General features: G+C 51.6%; 1 protein-coding gene across 3 annotated transcripts in view; it reads left to right on the forward strand.

Moving 5' to 3' along the window:
- Positions 1 to 505: 505 nt before the first annotated feature.
- The window catches only part of GFOD1 (Gfo/Idh/MocA-like oxidoreductase domain containing 1), a 119,514-nt gene continuing 99,111 nt past the window's right edge, over positions 506 to 20,908 (forward strand). The window contains exon 1 of one of the 3 annotated variants that reach the window (XM_078446630.2): positions 506 to 1,620. In XM_078446630.2, coding sequence (XP_078302756.1) covers positions 1,368 to 1,620 — 253 coding nt within the window. In that variant the 5' untranslated portion in view covers positions 506 to 1,367. Of the gene's footprint in view, positions 1,621 to 1,645; positions 2,192 to 20,908 lie in introns of those variants that run through there. The other 2 variants (XM_078446633.2, XM_078446632.2) reach the window with 2 other exon arrangements.

A 20,908-nucleotide genomic window follows, 5' to 3' on the forward strand; every position in this document is an offset into this window, starting at 1 on the left:
ACCTTGCGCGCGCGGCGGCAGGGGTGGCGCGCGACTGGAGCGAGACCTCTTAGAAGGAGAGAGAACTCTCCAGCCCGCAGCCCAAACTCTGGAGCCTAGCCTGGATTCCAATGGCAGGCCCGCTGCTCACCTATTGTGGTGTGACCTTGCGCGAGTCACTTACCCTTCCCAGGACTCAATTACATCACCAGTTAAGTGGGTTTCCAATAACCTTAAGGTTAGCGCGAGGATTCAGAGAGAATGCCTGGAAAGCTTCCCTAGTGTGTTCTGGGCATATAGGCTTCGCTCCCGCTCCGTCGCTCACATCTCGCTGGGTCCCCCGCGCTCCTCCTCCCAGGGACGCACACCTAGCCCATCAGGGCGCGCCCGCGCCGGTGGATTTATTGGCCCGCTTGGGGCGGGGTTTGGGAAGAGGCGAGGAGGGAGGGAGGAGGTGAGGGCGAAGAAAGGGAAGCGGCGAAGGGGCCCGAGGCGCGCGGGGCGGGGCGGGGCGGGGCGGGGCGGGGGAGGAGCCGGGCTGGGTTCCTGGGCCCCGCGCGGCGCGCTCCGGGAGCCCGGGGCGGCGGGGGCGGGGGCGGCGCGCGGCGGCCAATGGCGCGCGGCGCTGCGGCGGGGGCGGCGCGGCGACACCCGGCTGCTGACAGCCAAACTCCCCAACTCCGCCCTCGTCCCCGCGGGATCCCGGAGCCCGAGCCGGCCTGGGGCCGAGGCCGCCCGAGCCGCGCTGCGAGCGAACATGGCAGCAGAATGAGAAGGCTGGCGCCGGGTCGTGGCCGTCGGCGCCGCGCTGCAGCTCGAGATCCGCGTCCGGCGCCCTGCGAGCCGCGCGCTTAGCCGGCCTCCTGGTGGCCGCTGGATTATTTCATTCGGAGCCGAGGGCGGGGGAGAGAGGGGGACCCCGCAGCCGCGCCGGTCCGTGCTCGGGCAGGGTGTGCGACTCGCCGGCTGCGGAAAGCACGCGGGAGAGAGCGGGTCCCGGGCTGCGGCGGCGCGGGCGCGGGGATGAGCCGGCCATGGGGCGGCCTCGGCGGGGCTCGCGGAGCCGGCCGGCGCTGCGGCGGGGGCGCTGCCTGAGCCGGGGCTCCGCGGGGCTTCGGGGCCTCGGGCGCCCCGGGGGGGTCCCTGCCGCCGCCCCCGGGAGGGACGGGAGCCCCGCGTGGCGGACACTGCAGCAGACGCCGCACTGAGGCGCCCCGAGCCTGCTCCGCCTGCAGCTCGGTGCGCTCTCGGCACCCGGGCGCCTTGCCCGGTGCACGGGCTGCTGGCGCACCGCGGCGAGCCGGGCGCAGGACTGGCTACACGGGGGTGTGTGAGCCTGTGGGACTGGAGATCTGAGCTGAAGCAGAACCCGGCGGACCGGAGCAGCCATGCTTCCCGGGGTGGGCGTGTTCGGCACCAGCCTCACGGCCCGTGTCATCATCCCGCTGCTGAAAGACGAGGGCTTCGCGGTGAAGGCGCTGTGGGGCCGCACGCAGGAGGAAGCGGAGGAGCTGGCCAAGGAGATGAGCGTCCCCTTCTACACCAGCCGCATTGACGAGGTGCTGCTGCATCAGGACGTGGACTTGGTGTGCATCAACCTGCCGCCGCCCCTCACCAGGCAGATCGCTGTCAAAACCCTGGGTGAGCGACCCCCTCCCCCCTCCCCCCTCCCCTGCAGCCTTCCTTCCTTCCCTGCTGCTCTTCTCTCGCCCCCTCTTCATCCCCGAGGCTTACGAGGCATCTACGCCGGCCCGGGGACCTGAGATGCCACAGGCCACTCGGAGCTCCCTCCTTCCTCATCCCCGGCCTTCCCAGCCTCTGCGCTTCTCTCCTCCCTTCTGGCACCACCTGGACGCGCCTTCCCACGTGTGTGGCGCGGAGGCTGGAGGAGGCGTGTGTTCCCGGGATGTCGACCAGGCGGATCGGATGCCGAGGACTGGGCATGGGCTGCTCGGAGGGAGAGGAAACTCAGTCCCCAGCTGTGTCTGTAGTGCCCCGAGTGTGTGCGTGGGTGCGCGCCTGGGAGAGGCGAGTGCGCGCCCGGGAACACCCGAAACAAGGGCCCCACACGTGTGTCTGGTTTTCCTGAGGGCGGGAGACTGCCTGATCCGGAGCAGCTGTGACGTCCTGCCCGGCCAGCTTGCTTCTTTCTGCTGTTAGTTTGGTGTGAGGTTAGAATTTGACGATCAGCTGGAATTACTAAGTCTTGGCTGTAAGCGAGGACGGCGGGAGTGGTTAGATGGGGCGGGGGGAGAGGGATTTATGGGGACGTCTTCCAGGAGGTCGTGGGTTAGTGACGACCGGTTTGATAAAACCAGGGGGATTTAAGTGTCGAGCGTGGCAGCTCAGGAGCTGCCTTCTGCGTGGGTTTGGAATGATAGGTCTTGAATTTTTAGGGGACGAACGCAGCCGTTCCAGAGGCATGGGTGCTTTGTGTGGGAAAAGGCCCCGCGCAGCCCCTTTCACGTGGGAGCATGTACTAGTCCCTCCTTAATAACCGTGGGGAAAGTTCTCAGGTCTGACGTGGGCAGGGAGGCTGGGAACTGGCTCACCGCCCCTGGCCATCCGGTCCCCCCACCTGTATAACCCAGGCAGTCTGAACAATCTCCGAGCACAGAGCTGCCGCAGCTTTGCCGTGCCCAGGGGAAAAAGAAGCGTAATTTTGTCCACTGGCAGTCCTCACACGTACCTAAGACGATCCCAGCAGTATCCCTGCCTCTGGAACCCGCCCAGAAAGTGTACCGCCGGCCCTTGAAAGTTGGAATTTTTATTGATGAGGAAAGAGACCAAGCTTATGGCCCAGGACGCAACATTAAAGAAGTGTTTCAAGGGAAGGGCAGGGACAGTACCCAGAAGTCCATGGTAATTTATGTAATCTGGGAAGGCGTGTTTTATTTTTACGTTTTAATGGGCGCGGATTAAAGGTAGATGAAATGTACGTATATTTTAATTAACTGCAGAGACCTATGACCGGAAGGTAGAACTCTTTCTTCCTAGAAAACCATTTTTTTAAAAAAAAAATTAGGCCATTCTGCTCTGGACTCAGACGGGACATCTGATCGAATTCCTGAGGAGGCTGCCCAAGCCTGTCCGTTTTCATGTCAATTTGATTAGGTTTCTGACCTTTGTTTATTTTTCTTTGGCCTTGACTTGAATGTCCTTGGGTTCTGGGCTCTCTTTTCTGTCTGGTGTCATATATGTGGGATAGCTGACCTCTGTGCTTACAGTGGGTCTGTGCGTTATCAAATAGGTCATAACCCTCCTGTGGCCTGAACCTATTAGGACAGTTGGTATCCACTAGGTTTCTACTGAAGAGCTTATGCCTGGTCATATCAGACCTTGTAACATCGCTTCTCCCCACTATGGCAACGCAGCCCTGTCGGTCAGCACCCCTAAGGCGTATCACCAGGAGAGTGGCAATTTGGGGGACAAGGATGTCCCTGTTTCCTGACCAACTCTTGTACTTCAGCCCAAAGAGCATTTGGTCGGAGAGGAGGGGTGCACCTTATACATTTCTGGATACTTCTGTTCTTATTTGCAATAATCCCCGTGACTTCTTTTTTTCCCTTGGCAAGATTAACATGAGTTACCGCTTCAAAGCCAAGCAAAGAGGCTTCAGAAACAGACTTAGTTTAATAAGCATGACTAAGGAATAGGGTTTTGTGTATATGTTTTGTAGGAAGTTTTGAGCTTTTTTTCTTTTTTTAACTCCTGATTTTGCAGGTAACTTGAGATAGGTTGTGATTATCGAAAATGAAGGGGGGCATCAACTTTAGATGTGGCCGGATGTTGGTCTCATGCCCCACATCATCTCTCCTGGAAAATCCCCCGGCCACTCCCGTGGACGATGTACCTGCAAATATGCAGCCCGGTGGTCATCTTGGTATGCTTTGCTGTCATGGTTAGAGGTTCAGCACATACAACACAGGAAGTGAAACACCCCAGACAGTTAGAGGCCTGGTTTGGCCGTTGGGGTTTATAGATGCTAGAGTTTGCCCGGAATTGAAACAAGCCGGTTTTGGGGCGCCTGGGTGGCTCAGTCGGTTGAGCGGCCGACTTCGGCTCAGGTCATGATCTCGCGGTCCGTGGGTTCGAGCCCCACGTCGGGCTCTGTGCTGACAGCTCAGAGCCTGGAGCCTGTTTCAGATTCTGTGTCTCCCTCTCTCTGACCCTCCCCTGTTCATGCTCTGTCTCTCCCTGTCTCAAAAATAAAAACAAAAAACAAAAAAACGTTAAAAAAAAAGAAACAAGCCGGTTTTGACGGGTCCTAGTGAATTGGCCTTCTTTTGGCAAAGGCTAGGGCTTTGAGTTGCTGGCCCAGCAGTGGCCAGTGGTCTGTGGCCGTCTATCCATACTCATAACTGGTCTCAGGCCTGTCAAGGTAAGGGTTTGGTCTGGGGACCATCGAGGAATGACACTTGGAATCAGTAGAATCACAGGGGCACTTGGGTGGCTCAGTCGGTTAAGTGTCTGACTCTTGGTTTTGGCTCAGGTCGTGATCTCAGGGTTTGTGAGTTCGAGTTCTGCATCGGGCTCTGCACTGACAGTGTGAGCCTGCTTGGGATTCTCTCTGTCTCTCCCTCTCTCTCTCTCTCTCTCCCTCTCAAAATAAATAACCTTAAAAAAATAGAATCACATACATCCTCCTTTAATTTCTAAAAATTCCCTTGAAATCCCTGCTTTGGTGAACTAGGCATTTCTCTGTTGTAGAGACTTTCCTGCCATTCTTTTGTACAGTTTCTCCAGTGCCCAGGGCTGCCCCTTATTAAATACCTACCCTGTGCCGGGCAATATGGTAGGTGCAGTATGGAAAACGTTTCATTTCATGATGAGAATGGTCCTCTGAGATAGATGTGGTGCCCATTGTACAAGTGAGGCAACTAAAATCCAGAGACCCGAGTGGAATTGCTCAAGGGAATACTGCTGGGGATTTGAACACCACCATTCTGCCTCCCTGGAGTCCTTTCTTCCCCCTTCCATCCCCTAACCTTGCTTCTTTGCCTCAGTTCCTTTTCTCAGATCGTGGTAGCTCGGGTGAGACTGTAGAATTATCCTTTATTCCTGTTTCTCCCACCCATGGAATTAGTTCCCTCTTACATCTGTTCCTTTTTCGCTATCATTGCTTCCTCCAGAGAAGGAACTGGCTCCGTACCTGGGCTTCTGAACTAGGTTCCAGCCTGCCCCTCCTCGCCGCTGCCTCCATTGTCCACACCGCTGCCAGAATTTCCTTGAAGAACTTTACACTCGGTCATGTCACTGTGCCCCCCTTGCGTCACTTCTAGGAAGAGTCCCAAGTGCTTGGCATGTCGGGCAAGAGCTGGCCTCGGGTGAGCCTGCCCGGGCTCATATCCTGCTGGCTATTCTGGAACCCCATGAGCTTTAGCTAAACCCCAAACTACTAGTGTGCCCTTGAATGGACCCCTGTTTGATTATATGTCCATGCCTCTGTCTGGAACACCTGCCTTGTGAGGGTTGCCTGTTCATCCTGGAAGAGTCTGCCCTTGGGTTACCTCCTCCCGGAAGCCTCCCCCTTTCTCCCTCTCACCCCTCATGTACCCTGCGGTGGTCTCAGCACCACATGCCCCCCATCTTTCCCCAAACTGATCGTAGTGCATCGCAGCAAACTGGAGGCAATCACTCTTACCAGTTTTGAAGATCTGGCTGGGTATGTAGTGGCAAACATGTGGGTGAAAAATTCTAAAACCTTTTTTACGTAGCTGGTAACATTCCATACCATACGTACTGTTAATATACTTTTGTCATGCAACAATGTTAATCTTGAAAAGATACACACACGTACATATTCATATATATGTATATAAAAACCATCTGAAAGTATCCTTTTTCCTATTTTTGGCTGCATAGTATTTCATCATATGGATAAATCAACATTTATTTAACAGTTCCCTATTACTGAGCATTCGGGTTATTCCCAATCTTTTGCTTATACAAACACATAGTGAACAACCTAGAACCTGTGTCATTTTGCGCATCCACGAACGTGCTTGTAGGACAAATATGCCAGCGGCTGGTCAAAAAGTATGTGCTCATTTCCTTTAACAAAGATGTTGCCAAATTAACCGGCGCCCAAAATGACACTGCTGTTTGTCCATTTCCTCGTGTGCCTCTCTCTCTGCAAGCTCCTTGCCTGCCAGGTGCCTGAAGGCTTCTGAACTAGGTTCCAGCCTGCCCCTCCTCGCCGGGATGGTCTCACTCACCTTTTGTGTCCAGATCAGCACAAGCTCCCAGCCAGCCTTTGGGGTCAGTCAAAACCTGTCTCCAACTTGCCCTGCTGCACCTGGAGTATGCAATGAGCCACACGCTGGCTCCCTAGGTCCACTCTTGTTCCTTATCCAGTCTAGTCTCTATACGATAGGCGAGTGCCACCTATCTGTCTATATATATAGATGGCACTGTGTCATTCCCTGCTCAGAATCTCTCAGTGCTATCTCCTATGGCACTTGGGGTATCATTCAGCTTTCTTGGCCTGAGTGGCCCTGCCTAGTAATCCCTGTCACCTCCTTGGTGACTGTCCACTCTCCCCGGCTCACTACCCTCCAGCACCTTGGGCCGTTTTGCTCAAACACACCAGCCTCTTTCCTGACTCTGGGCCTTTGCAAACTGGCTTTTCCCTCTGCCTGGAAGGTTCTCCCTCACTCCTCTGAATGGCTAGCTCGTTCTGACTTCACGTTTCAGCTCCGATGTTATGTCAAGAGAGAGGCCTTTCTGATCTTCCTCTTCCAACCAAAAGTTCTTTCCCCCACTTCTCAGTTCTCCCTCTGCACCCTCTTTATGTTCTTTGTAGCGCTGTTGCTGTTCGTATGACCTCTTTCCCTTGCTAGTTCTCTTATTTGGTATTTATCTCCCCATGTGGAAAGAAAGTTCTTTGAGGTAGAGCCTGCGACTGCTTTGCTCTCCGGGGTGGCCTTATCTCCCCTAGACAGTGCCAGGCGCTGAGTCACCTACTAGGCACCCTGTAAATATTTGCTAAATGACAAATGAATGCCTTTTTAATGAATGAATGGATGCTTGGGGAAGGCAAAAGGTTACAAAGAGGATGGGTCCATCAGTAAACCATGCTTTGCCCTGCACGCAGTAGCCCAGTTTCTGTCTCCCAGAAACTCACACGCGGTCTCACTGCCTGGAGCCCTTGTCAAACAAAAGGCAGATTCCAGGGTGGGACCCAAGATTCAGAGTTTCTATCCAGCCCCGCCTCCCTCCGCCGGGTGGTGTGGATGCTGGGACAGCCGGACACAGAGATGTGATGGCTCTGTGCCTCTGGGAAAACAAGACCAACCTGGCTGTGAATAATTAAACTGGCGAGCAGGTTGGGGGTGGGGGGGGGGAAACGGTGTTAAAGTATCTGGTGCCTTTGTGTGTAACACGACGACCTCTGTTTTCCTGGTCCCTGCCCCGGTTTCTGGAGCTGGGGGAAGCCTCTCTGCGGGATGGGAGGCTCCTTTGGGATGGTGACGAAGGTTGTGGAGTTTCTCTGAGCTTTGATGGTGCTACACGTGGATCTTGCCCGGACTTGTTTGGCGTCCTCAGCTCCATGCCCTTTGCCACCCCTGCGTCATAGTGTCTGCAATTGCTCAAGGCGGACAAGGGCTGCCGGGACAGAAAACGGGGATGGTCGTCATGGCCACACGCGCGGAGCTACGGCTGTAGATAATCAGACATCATTTTTGCACGTGGAGGTCATCATTCTGAAATCCCAGCAAACGCCGCATTTCTAGCTCCCCCCTCGAAGTCTCTTCGGGATGTTTTCCTCTCTGAACACAGGGTGGAAAAGGCAATGTGCTCTTCTCTCTTGAGTTTCTGCCCGCTCAGCACTGAGTGCCGTGGTTTGGGTCTATGGGTTTGTTGTAGGGTCGAGGACGCCCTGGGGCGTTATGTCTAACCATGGCAGAAATGACTCTGTACTGTTAGGAAAAGTCAAGGTTCACCAATTCAATCCATCTAACTGAAATTAGGTGCAGTTGAGTGATTATTTTGCTGATGATATCTGGCTTTAAAAATGTACGATTCTGCAGAAGATTAAACGGAAATGAGAAAAAGCCAAAGGAAGAAACTGGACATTTTGATGCTGAAACTAGGGAGGAATAAAAAAAAAAAAAAAAAAAAAAAAAAATGGTGGAAGTAAATAGCTTGTTTTAAAGGTTTCACCAAGAAGGAAATACACAGGCAATTAGTTACATATTTTGATTGAGGGCCGTCGTGGCCTGTCATTGTAGACAACATTGTGATTCGCAGAACTGGTGATAGGGTAGGTTGGCAGGTCACAAGTGTGTAACCATCCTTGTCGAGCCTCAGGTTTCTGGCCAACAAGATGGATTTAAAGATATTATCATGGGGGCGCCTGAGTGGCTCCGTGGGATAAGCGTCCAACCCTTGATTTCAGCTCAGGTCATGATCTCATGGTCATGAGATTGAGCCCCACGTCGGGTGTGGAGCCTGCTTCAGATTCTGTGTCTCCCTCTCTCTCTCTGCCCCTCCCCGACTCTCTCTCGCTTTCTCTCTCTCTCTCTCTCTCTCTCTCTCTCAAATAAATTAAAAAAAAAATCATACAAGGTTGGTGTGACAAAATGAGAGGGGGTGTGTAAAGAGCCCACGCCCCCCACCCGCTATCTGCCTAAACTCAATAAATGTTATTCTATTTCTTGTTGATGTGATCAATTCTTCAACCTATTCCAAATGGTACTTAATTTTTTTGTTCGTTTGTTTTTTTTTAATTTTTTTTTTCAACGTTTTTTATTTATTTTTGGGACAGAGAGAGACAGAGCATGAACGGGGGAGGGGCAGAGAGAGAGGGAGACACAGAATCGGAAACAGGCTCTAGGCTCCGAGCCATCAGCCCAGAGCCTGACGCGGGGCTCGAACTCATGGACCGGACCGCGAGATCGTGACCTGGCTGAAGTCGGACGCTCAACCGACTGTGCCACCCAGGCGCCCCTGTTCGTTTGTTTTTAATATGAGAGAGCAGGAGCACAAACAGGGGAGAGGGGCAGAGGGAAAGCGAGAGAGAATCCCAGGCAGGCTCCACGCTCAGTACAGAGCCCGACGCGGAGCTTGAGCCCACGACCCTGGGATCACGACCTGAGCTGAAATCAGGAGTCGGACGCTCAACTGAGCCACCCAGGCGCCCCCGACCAGTGGTACTTTTGAAGATTTGTTTATCATATTTTTCAAAGAGGTGATTCCCTCCTGCTAGATTCGGAAAATACAGTTGAAAGTTATTATTGTCCTCTTTTAGAGGAAACGTGCATAAGCCACGCTTCACATGTGGGATTTGCTGAGAATACAGTACTTGCTTCACAGATGCATGATCTAGAAGGTGCTGATGGTGTTCCCAGGAACTCACCACACCTGTGGAGATTCATCATCCCCTGCGAGAAGGATGCCGGGTCCTCCACGGAACTCAGGGGCAGGGGCATAGCTCAGGTCTCAGGAGGAGCCTGGCAACTATGAACTCCTGGAATTTTATCGTTTTTGTGCTCTGCTTCTCTCCACGTGTTGGCCTCATCGCCTGTCCTGCTTTAAACCACCTTTCTCTGCCTTCCTGCATCCATGTGGTGGACAGAACACCAAATATGGTGGCCAGGACTCCCAAATGCAGTTATCACCGGTCTCCACTTCCCCTTGTCCCCTCTTGTGTCTAATGCTTTCCCCTGGCCTGGTCTTTTTGGAGGTTATCTTGTAACATGGGGGACCCATCACGAAATGCCGTGGGGGACCCTCTACTGCAGGGAAGTGGGGGGGTGGAGGGACGACAAGCGGGCGTCCCGAGCTGGGCCCCACTCCCTCAAGGTGCTAATTCTAAGAACACACACTTGGGTGAAGGTTTTACAAACGTAGACGTTTCTGGATACCGTGGGTTCTTTAGCCACGTTGCTGAAACACACGCTCAGCACTTGCCGCTTTTATAATAACCGCAGTAAAACAGCGGACAGAAGAAACACATGTGTGACGACCCAATGCCAACCTTGTCATTAGTATTAAGTTCAGGGAGTGTGTGTTTGTAAAATATGTGATGGGAGAATGGATAGACTTGACCAGCTCCATGGGGTTTGATGGCCGAGCACCTTCTGCTTGGCACGTGCCAGAGGCGGACTGTGGTGAGCGTAGGGCCTCCAAGGAGTCAGGAAAAGGATAAAGCTTCCTGGGGAAGAGAAATTTCTACCTTCAGACTGCCTTCACGCTGCAAAACTCTTCCCTAGGCCTCCAGCCTGCTAGTCTGCCCTGCAAATTGGGGACCTGCCGGTCCCCATAATTGCATGAACCAGTTCCTTAAAAATAAACCTGCCTTGCCCTCACTCCCCGACCCGTAGTCCCTCCCTCCTCTTCCATTCCCTCCCTTCTCGCCCACTCTTCCCCCTCACTTTCCCCACATCCTTCCCCCTTCCCTTCTCCCTTTCTCCTCCCCCCCCCCCCCCCCATCTACCCGCCCACCCCATATTGGCTCTATTTCTCTGGAGCCCTCTGATGAACACACATTTTGCCTGGATCCAGTCCACCTGGCCAGGTGAGCTGGGCGATGTGGATCTGGCAAGACTCCTTGGTGCTGAAGCTGTTCCATTGAGTTCAGCCGGTGAGTGTGGGCCCCGAGGAGAGCACTGTCTGAGCTTTGTCCTCTAGAACGGGAAGACTTTGAAGGCAAAAGATCTTTTTGGTTTAGACTCCAACAAGGCGGGGCGGGAAGGCTTTAGAACCCTTGATGCTGAGAGCCGCAGGGACCCTGACCAGTTCTACCTCTGTCATCCAGGCTTTGGGGAAGCTGGCTTCTCAGGTTTAAGCAAGCTTAGGACGCCCTGGAGTTTAAACTTTCCTTGAGAATTGTTAATGCCCCGTGAGCATTAAAAAGTGCAGGAAAAAAAAAAACTTTACAATGATAGGAATTGTTTTTAAAATTTCTGATTTCCAACTGCAACGGCTTTCATGGTACCGAGAGGCTCTTTCAATTAGCATGACGCCCATAAACTGAAACTGTAGAGTGTTGAAGCCCCAGTGAAATGGGTATGTAGCTTTCACATTGCTTTTTTTAAATAGCTTTATTGAGATAAGCTTTATGTATCACGAGAGTTACCCATCGAGAGCCAATGATTTCTAGTAAGCGTATACCATTGTGCAAAAAATTTTAGAACGCTTCCAACATCCCCACACGTTTCCTCCTGCCTGTCTGCAGCTGGCCCCCATTCCCACCCCAACCCCCTGGCAACCCGGGATACGCTTTGTCTCTGTCATTTGGCTTCTTCTAGAAATTTCACATAAATGAAGTCCTGTAGTATGTAGTCTTTGGTGTCTGACTTATTTCCCTTAGCATGTTTTTTGATGTTCATCCGCATCGTTGCGTCTATCAGACATTCATTCCTTTTTCTTATTGCCTAGTAACCTTCGAGTAAAATACCACATTTTGTTCATCCATTCACCCTCTGATGGATGTTTGTACTGCTTCCAGTTTTTAGCTATTTTTTTTTTAAAGTTTATTTATTGTGAGGGAGAGCACAGGAGCAAGAGCTGGGGAGGGGGAGAGAGAGGGGAGAGGGGGAGAGAGAGGGGAGAGGGAGAGAGTCCCAAGCAGGTTCCGCACGGTCAGTGCAGAGCCCGATGCGATGCGGGGTTTGAACTCACCAACCTCGTGATCGTGACCTGATCTGAAAAGAAGAGTCAGACGCTTAACTGCCTGAGCCACCCAGGCGCCCCCAGTTTTTAGCGATTATCAATAATGCTGCTTTGAACATTTGCATGCAAGTCTTTTGTAGACCCAGGCTTTTTTCACTTCTCTTGGATACATATCTAAGAGCGAAATTGCTGGGTTGTATGCTATGTATATATTTGCCTCGTATGTACTATTCTGTATTCCCACCAGCTATGTAGGGGTATTCTAATTCCTCTACACCAGCACCAACACTTGGTATTGTCAGCCTTTTTGAGGACAACCATGATAGTGCATAGAGCTATTGCATTATGACTTTGATTCGCATTTCCCTAGTGAGTATTGATGTTGAGCAACTTCTTGTGTGCTTATTAGCCACTCATGTATCTTCAGATTTCTTGAGCAGTTTTTGTTTTTTTTTTTTAATTTTTTTTTTCAACGTTTTTTATTTATTTATTTTTGGGACAGAGAGAGACAGAGCATGAACGGGGGAGGGGCAGAGAGAGAGGGAGACACAGAATCGGAAACAGGCTCCAGGCTCCGAGCCATCAGCCCAGAGCCTGACGCGGGGCTCGAACTCACGGACCGCGAGATCGTGACCTGGCTGAAGTCGGACGCTTAACCGACTGCGCCACCCAGGCGCCCCTCTTGAGCAGTTTTACATTGAATTTTCTTCTTACTGTTGAGTTGTAAGCATTGGTTTTGGGATCTTGTTGTGTTGTTCAGTTAGGGGTAGATTTTTTGGTTTTTGAATACTTTCCTTTCTTCTTGATTTTGGAACTAGATGCAGCTGAACTAATTCTCCAACCTAATTAAGATGAGCTTTGCCAGATATTCATGGAAATGGTTCATTATTTAGAAAAGCAAGACAGCCATGTGAGCGGATGCTGATGTCTGGGGCACCAGCATTGCCCCAGGCCCTGATAATGTGCTGAAAATCCTTTTTTTTTTAAGTGTTTATTTTGAGGGGCACCCGGGTGGCTCCGTCAGTTAAGCGTCCGACTTGGGCTTGGGTCATGATCTCACAGTTCATGGGTTCGAGCCCCGCGTCGGGCTCTGTGCTGACGGCTCGGAGCCTGGAGCCTGCTTCTGATTCTGTGTCTCACTCTCTCTCTGCTCCTCCCCCGCTCGTGCTCTGTCTCTCTCCTTCAAAAATAAATAAAAAAAAAAAACATTAAAAAAATTTTTTTAAATGTTTATTTTGAGAGAGAGAGAGAAGAGAGAGAGAGCATGCGCTCATGCACACATGAATGGGGGAGGAGCAGAGAGAGAATCCCAAGCAGGCTCCACGCTGTCAGCACAGAGCCCAACACGGGGCTGGATCCCACGAACCATGAGATCATGACCTGACTCGAAATCAAGAGTCGGACGCTTAACCTACTGAACCGCCCAGGCTCGCCTGCGCTGAACGTTCAGATTTCCAATTTGAAGGTGATCTGAGGGGGTCCAGGATCCTTCAGTCGCCTATTCTGCCCAGTGTCTGCAGAATGTTTCTCTTCTTCATTCATTTCTCTTTAATAAATGTCTTTGGATGCCTATAGCACTCTGTTAGCTGTCACCAGCCCACCAGCCGTGCCTCAGATGGTAAGATACAGTCTTTGCTCTTGACCGAAGAGAAGCATACGCAAACACGCAACAATGCAATAACATGTATCATGAAATAGAGTGAATTGTGATACTGTGAGGCTGGGAAGTGTTTGCTTGAGGCAACTGAATAACCCCCCAAATGTCAGTGTTGGGTTAAGGGTCAGCCACCTGGGAAGCTCCCCAGTGCCAATCCGCAAAGGGTACTAACGCGAAGGAGAAAAAGCAGAGAAAAAACCCAGAGAATTCCCCCCACCAAAGGTGCTATGTGTGTGAATAAAAGACTTAGAGCAGAGAGAGACTGGAAGGAGCGTCCTCTAACAGCTGCTGAATTACTGCTGTGCTCTCTTCAAAAAGGGCTGGATCTAGAGGCTGGATAATGTTCACTGCCAAGCTTTGGTTTTGCTGAGTGGGGAACTTGGGTTTGAGGTTAGAGAGGGAAATGAACAGGGCCTGTGACGACAGGCCACGCTGGTCCCCAGGGCCCTTCTCCTCAGGCAGCCTGGGTCCCAAGGGAGGTGGCCCTGCCGATAATGGATGCTGCCTGAAAGCTGAGGAAAGAGGAATTCTGAGAGCTGAGAGGGTCCAGGAAGACCTTTTGGAGGAGGTGGGGCTTCTATGGACCCAGAAGAGGGGGTAGGATTTAAATAATTGAAAAGGAAGATACAGAAGGTTTTATGAAGTAAAATCCTTTTCAAGGAACCATCTGGTTCTGGGACAACACTCTGAGGAAAATTGTGTTTCGTATGACTGACCACTTAGGACAAAGAGTAGTTTAAGTATGTCCAAAATTTACTGGCTCCTGGGTGGCTACCCACTGGCTCTTGGGTGGCTCAGTCCGTTAAGCATCCAACTTTGGCTCAGGTCATGATCTCATGGTTCTTGGGTTCGAGCCCGGTGTTGGGCTCTGTGCTGACAGCTCGGAGCCTGGAGCCTGCTTTGGATTCTGTGTCTTCCTCTCTCTCTGCCCCTCTCCCCCTTGCGCTCTCTCGCAAAGATAAATAAACATTAAAAAAAATTAAATAAAAAAAAATGTCCAAAACAAAAAAAAAAAATTGTTCTCGTCTAGAATTAAAAAAATTCTTCTTTGCCGGCAAATTGACTGCTCCCCCCCCCCCCCCCCGCCACATCAGCAGGAAGTTCCACTTATATCTTTCTCTCCCCTGAATTCCAAACGGTGACAGTCACAGATGACACAGCTCTGGGGTAGGCAAAGGGAACAGCTTGCAGGATCATTGGAAAGAACCCCCTCGAGAGGAACACAATGGCGGCCTCATGGGGTGTGAAAAGAGCTGTAAAAATCCATTCAGCGAGAGACCTTGTTAAAAATTTTTTTTTTAATGTTTATTTATTTTTGAGACCGGGAGACAGCGCGCGAGTGGGGGAGGGGCAGAGAGAGAGGGAGACACAGAATCCGAAGCAGGCTCCGGGCTCTGAGCTGTCAGTACAGAGCCCGATGCGGGGCTCGAACCCACGAACCGTGAGATCATGACCTGAGCCGAAGTTGGATGCTTAACGGACTGAGCCACCCAGGCGCCCCTCAGCAAGAGACCTTGTAAAGACAGAAGCTGCCTGTGTGATGGGGTTGGGGGCCATACTCTGGTAGAGAGTGGGGTCCAGTGAGGACAGGGGGAGCCTGCTCAGTTTCTGGGTCTGTGCGTGTCCCTGTGTGATACAGGGGAACCCCTTTTGGTACAGGGGTCAGTGCTGGGGTGGGGCTGTGATGCACCACAAGAGAAAGGATGAAGGAATCTCCTTGGAGAAGAACACTCCGTGCATGATATGTGGACGCACATGTCAACCTCAGGAAAATAATGTTTTTCTAACGTTATTCAGCTTTTGAGAGCAGAGTGTGAGCAGGGGAGGGTTAGAAAGGGAGGGAGACACAGAATCCGAAGCGGGCTCCAGGCTCCGAGCTGTCAGCACAGAGCCCGACGCAGGGCTCGAACTCATGAACCGTGACATCATGACCTGAGCCGGAGTTGGATGCTTAACTGACTGAGCCACCCAGGCACCCCTGTTGGGGGAGATGGTTTTAGGGAAAGGCCACAGTGGGGGGGATGGGTAGTTAGTTCTTGCCCCGGGGTCTGGTAGTCAGTCAACTGAGCCTTGCTAGCTGAGTGCACTGGCTGGGCTTTTAAACCCCCCACCCCCCACTGTATGACACATTGTATCTCTGTTGCTTTATTTCAAAAGGAGGAGTTGCCTGTTGAATCTTCTGTTAACCTGTAGAAAGTAAAGTGAGGCACCGAATGCTTGTTCTATCATGGGCGAAGTTGACCAGTTTGAAGAGGCTGCCCGTCACTCTGCTTGGGCTTGAGTCCTGGTTTTGCCACCCTCTGAGTGGCCGCGGACCCTCTACTTAACTCTTCTGAGCCTCTGGTTCTTCATCTATAAAACAGAGTTAATCAAAGTACCTAACTCTGAAGGTTGCTGACTTAATCAGGGATTTGTTTGTTGGTTGGTTTTTAAACATAATTTATTGTCACATTGGCTTACCTACAACACCCAGTGCTCATCCCAGCAGGTGCCCTCCTCCATGCCCATCACCCACCCTCCCCTCCCTCCCACCCCTCATCGACCCTCAGTTTATTCTCAGTTTTTAGGAGTCTCTTATGGTTTGGCTCCCTCTCTCTCTAACTTTTTTTTCCCTTCCCCTCCCCCATGGTCTTCTGTTCAGTTTCTCAAGATCCACAGATGAGTGAAAACATATGATATCTGTCCTTCTCTGACTGACTTATTTCACTCAGCATAATACCTTCCAGTTCCATCCACATTGCTGCAAATGACAACATTTCATTCTTTCTCATTGCCAAGTAGTATTCCATTGTGTATATAAACCACCTCTTCTTTATCCATTCATCAGTCGGTGGTCATTTGGGCTCTTTCCATAACTTGGCTATTGTTGAACACGCTGCTGTAAACATTGGGGTACATGTGCCCCTCTGCATCAGCACTCCCGTATCCCCTGGGTAAATTCCTAGCAGTGTAATTGCTGGGTCATAGGGTAGTTCTATTTTTAATTTTTTTGAGGAACTTCCACACTGTTTTCCAGAGCAGCTGCACCAGTTTGCATTCCCACCAACAGTGCAAGAGTGTTCCCATTTCTAATCAGGGATTTGTTTAAAGTGAATACTCAATAAACATGAGAATCCTGCTTTATCAGGACTTACTACAGTGAGCTACTTACTATCTATTCACTCTTCCCTTGAGCAGGTATTTATTGAGCACCAGCTATATACCAGGCACTGTCTAGATCCGTGCTTTGAAATGTACTAGCCATTCGCTGTACCCTTGTATGTAGCTCTCTCTTTTTTTTAAGTGGCTCTTTACATGTACATAAATTGAAACTAAATCAAATAGGCAGCTCAGTTCCTCGGTTGCCTTAGCCACATTTCAAGTCCTTGAAGGTCCCATGTGGCTGGCTGATGGCTTCCATGTTGGGCAGTGCAGCATAGAACATTTCTATCATTGTAGAAAACGTTCTGTCGGATGGCGCGAATCGAGGCTGGGGATTCAGGGGCGAACGTAGCACTCATTTATGCTTCATCTAGATGCGGATTCTTGAGAAATCCAAACTTTTGGGTGTGTTTCCTTTTCTCCCAGGAATAGGACGATAGTCTACACAGTGCATTTGGTCTCATGAGTAATTCGTAGAACTTTGAGGTGTGGGCATGACCTCCTCTATTTATTAGTAAGGACTCTATTATTATTTTTTTTTTAATTTTTTTAATGTCTATTTTTAAGAAAGACACAGCACGAGTCGGGGAGGGGCAGAGAAGAGAGAGGGAGACACAGAATCCGAAGCAGGATCCAGGCTCTGAGCTGTCAGCACAGAGCCTGGCCTAGGGCTCGAACTTAAACCGTGGGATCATGACCTGAGCTGAAGTCGAACGCTTAACCAACTGAGCCTCCCAGGCGCCCCAGTAAGGACTCTATGATTAACAAGATGGAGATGTGCCGGCTGTGGAAAGTTTCCTAAAATCCCCATTAGATGTTGGGAGTGGGTAAGCAGGTGGATGACACCCCTCCTCACTGTGGGGTCATCACAGGTACTCGAGGTCCCCCTCCTTTCAGCCAATCTGGAGCCCATAGGAGAGAAGCACAGCGGGCAGGGACTTGTCACAGGTGCCTTGATCCCACAAGAACCGAGAACACTTGCAGCCAGTTCCTGAGGGTGTGCTTTGGGGGAGAACCCCGACTTCACGGGAAGGTTGCTTCCTCTTCTCCCACCAACACACCAGGGGAGATGGGGGTTCTGCCCGCGTGCCTCCTCTCTCTGCACCCCTGTCTGTCCCTGAAGCCGAGGGGAGAGGCTGAAGAAGTGCTAACACACAAAGCCTCATCGAATAGGTAATTCCTTTTTTCTAATTATAATTGTGATTTTCTCCCCCTCCCTCTGGGGGAAAGCAATACCCATTATTTAAAAATAATTTTTAAAAAAGTTTTATTTATTGATTTTTGAGAGAGAGACAGAGAGAGTGAGCAGGGGAGGGGCAGACAGAGGGGGGGGGGGAGAGAGAGAGAGAGAGAGAGAGAATCCCAAGCAGGCTCTGCACTGTCAGCACAGAGCCCGATGCAGGGCTCGAATTTCACACTGTGAAATCATGAGCTGAGCCCAAACTGAGAGCCGGACTCTTCACTGACTGAGCCACTCAGGCGCCCCCAAAGCAATACCCGTTTGCCTGAGCGTTGCTTTGGGGCACCGGGACTCGAAATTCCAGCTATTTGGAGCGTGGAGGGCGAGGTGAGTGTGCCTTGGCAGGGGGCGTGAGCACACGCGTGCCCCGTGCCCCCCACAGAATGTCGCTTGCCTGAGGTCAAGGGCAAAGCGGGGACTTGAGGTGACTTGTTACCGAAATGTGCCGTTCGCGGCCCCTCTCCTCACCTGCCTGAATGTGAATAATCCAAAGTGGGCGGTGAAGTGCGATTTTTTTCTGCCGCCCTGTCGCTTCTCCTTTTCCAGTAGTGCTGGGGCCCCCGAGGAGAGGAAAACGCAGCAGGCAAACACACGGAGGGAAAAAAGAGTGCCGCATGGTTCTGTTTGTCTACACTTCTGCTCCCCCTAGCACCGCCCACGTGGGACATTTGTTTACACCGAATGGCACTGTTCTCAGAGTGTCCTGGGGGACAGGTTTAGAGCCCCTGGGGACGCAGCCTGTCTGACTTCATGTGCACAGCCGTTCACATCTAGGACACACAGGCAGGCTGGCTCTCCCCGGGAGGCCCAGGGGTACCTCTGTGCTGCTTTGTCTGTGGAACTGAGACCCAGCTGCGTGTGGGTGCGGATCCGACCCACTGGGCGCCACCCACAGGCTGCCTGCAGGGGTGATTCCGGCGGGGGTGGGGTGGGGGATGTGCACCGAGCGGCTGACACTCGCTCTTCTCCTTTCCAGCCCCCCACAGCACCCCCATGGTGAAGACCATACTGGCAGACGTGCCTGTCACTTCCAGGTGCTGGGGAAGCCAGGGGGATTGCGCCGGTCCCATCCTGTGCCGACAGTTCCCTGCTTGGGTATCAGTTTTCAAACCAGTTCAGCATTTGCATCCACCACTCATTTGTTGGGTGCCTACAAAGGGTACGGCAGTATTCTGGACCATGAGGGGGTGAGGAGAGGTCAGACATGTACGAGACACGGTGTCCACTGTGAACGAGCTTGTATTCTTTTTTCTTTAAACTTTTTAATGTTTTATTTATGTTTGAGAGAGAGACAGACAGACAGACAGACAGACTACACGTGGGGGAGGGGCAGAGAGAGAGGGAGACACGGAATCCGAAGCAGGCTCCGGGCTCCGAGCCGAGCCGAGCCGTCAGCCCAGAGCCCGATGTGGGGCTCGAACTCACGGACTGTGAGATCATGACCTGAGCCGAAGTCGGATGCTTAACTGAGCCACCCAGGCTCCCCTGAAAGAGCTTATATTCTATCCAGAAACTACTCCTCACCCTTTTTTTCTTTTTCTAATTTATTTTTCTTTTTGTTTGTTTTTAAAAATTTATGTATCTTGAGAGAGGGAGAGAGTGCTTGTGTGAGCGGGGAAGGGGCAGAGAGAGAGGGAGGGAGAGAATCCCAAGCAGGCTCCACGGTGTTAGTGCACAGCCAGCCTCGGGACATGAACCCACAACCCTCAGATCATGACCTGAGCCGAAAGTCGGACGCTTAACCAACTGAGCCACCTGGTGTACCTTTTTCTTCCTTCCTTCCTTCCTTCCTCCCTCCCTCCCTCCCTCCCTCCCTTCCTTCCTTCCTTCCTTCCTTCCTCCCTCCCTCCCTCCCTCCCTCCCTTCCTTCCTTCCTTCCTTTTAATTCCAGGATCGGTTCCCATCACTTCGAAATGGGCAGAGGAACTGACGTTTTATCGAGCCTCACTGCGTACCCGAGTCAGGCGCAGTTCAGTGCCCTCTCATTCCCACCCCACAGCCAGCCTTCCAGGTGGACAGTTAGCATCTCCAGCTTAGAAGTGAGAAGCGTAAGTGTAGAGGGGTTAAACGTCACGTATCATTGATTCTAAGGCACATGTTTTCACACTTCCGCATCTACAATACAGATCTGTCTTCCAGTCGATGGCACGTCCTAGCTGAACTGGCAGAGGCTTTCTTTCTTGGTAGCGAGTAAAATCCTGGTTGCTCTGGGCCGAGGGCAGTGTTTTTACCTGCAGACGTCCCCTAGGGATGTGACCCATGGTCGTGGGCACAGTAGCCTCCTTACCGTCCTGGAAGACAGGAGACACAAACTGACACCCTCCCCCATATCCTGGCTTCTGGGAAGTCCCCAAGTCCCGGCCTGTGTGTGTTTATTATTGTCGCAGTACCTTATGGTCACCACCCCCAGGTATGCAGCGAGGTCTGGACTATTCCATGGCTGACCTGGATTGAGAGAGCAGGGCCAAGGACGACAGGGGGAGGAACAGCCGATTTCGCTGCTCGCTTTGCACACCTTGGACTTGATCTGCACAGCCCCCACGTGCTGAAATAAATCAGGTCCCGTGGCGGGCTTTCAGTAAGTCATTTTCCAGAGCAGCTGATGTGAAAAGCAGAGAAGCAGGAGGGAGACTGGCTGGGTGATTTGTGTCCTTGGTAGGCTGCGTGGAGTAGCAGAACGGGGGGGCACTTCTGGCGGGCAGAGCGCCGTGACAGGCCTTGCTGGGACCTATCTCCCAATGCCCCAGGGAAACCGAGCCTCGGAGTGGTGGAGTGGCTTGTCAGTGTTCACACTGCTAATCCAACCTAGGTCTCCAGAGAATGTTCCTTTCATCTTATCAGATATTTACTCACTGGGGGCGCTGAGTTTCTCCAAGAAGGAGTCAAATGGGGAAGGTTGACTTCTGGAAAGCCGTCCTAAGGAAGGAACCTCAAATAATAACTATGAAGAGACCTGCATACACAGTAATGTTTAGCGAAGCCTGATTTATGTTATTGAAACACTGGAAACCAACACAGACGTTCCACAGCGGGGGAACAGTTATGTAAAGATGGCAAATACAGCTGATTAAATACTTAATAGACATTGAAATTAGGTGTGGGAAGACTGCAGCCTTATGGGGAGTTTTTATGATATAATTGTGCGTAAAGACAAAAAGAAGCAGAAATGTTTCCACATCCTGATGCTGGCTTTTTGGAAGCACACACATGCACATACACACCCAGAAAATTAAAAGCCTGGCAGATAATAAGCCAAAATCCTAATGATGGTT

The sequence above is a fragment of the Panthera onca genome, chromosome B2, assembly GCF_046562875.1.
Source record: "Panthera onca isolate mPanOnc1 chromosome B2, mPanOnc1 haplotype 2, whole genome shotgun sequence".
NCBI classification, from domain to species: domain Eukaryota; kingdom Metazoa; phylum Chordata; class Mammalia; order Carnivora; family Felidae; genus Panthera; species Panthera onca.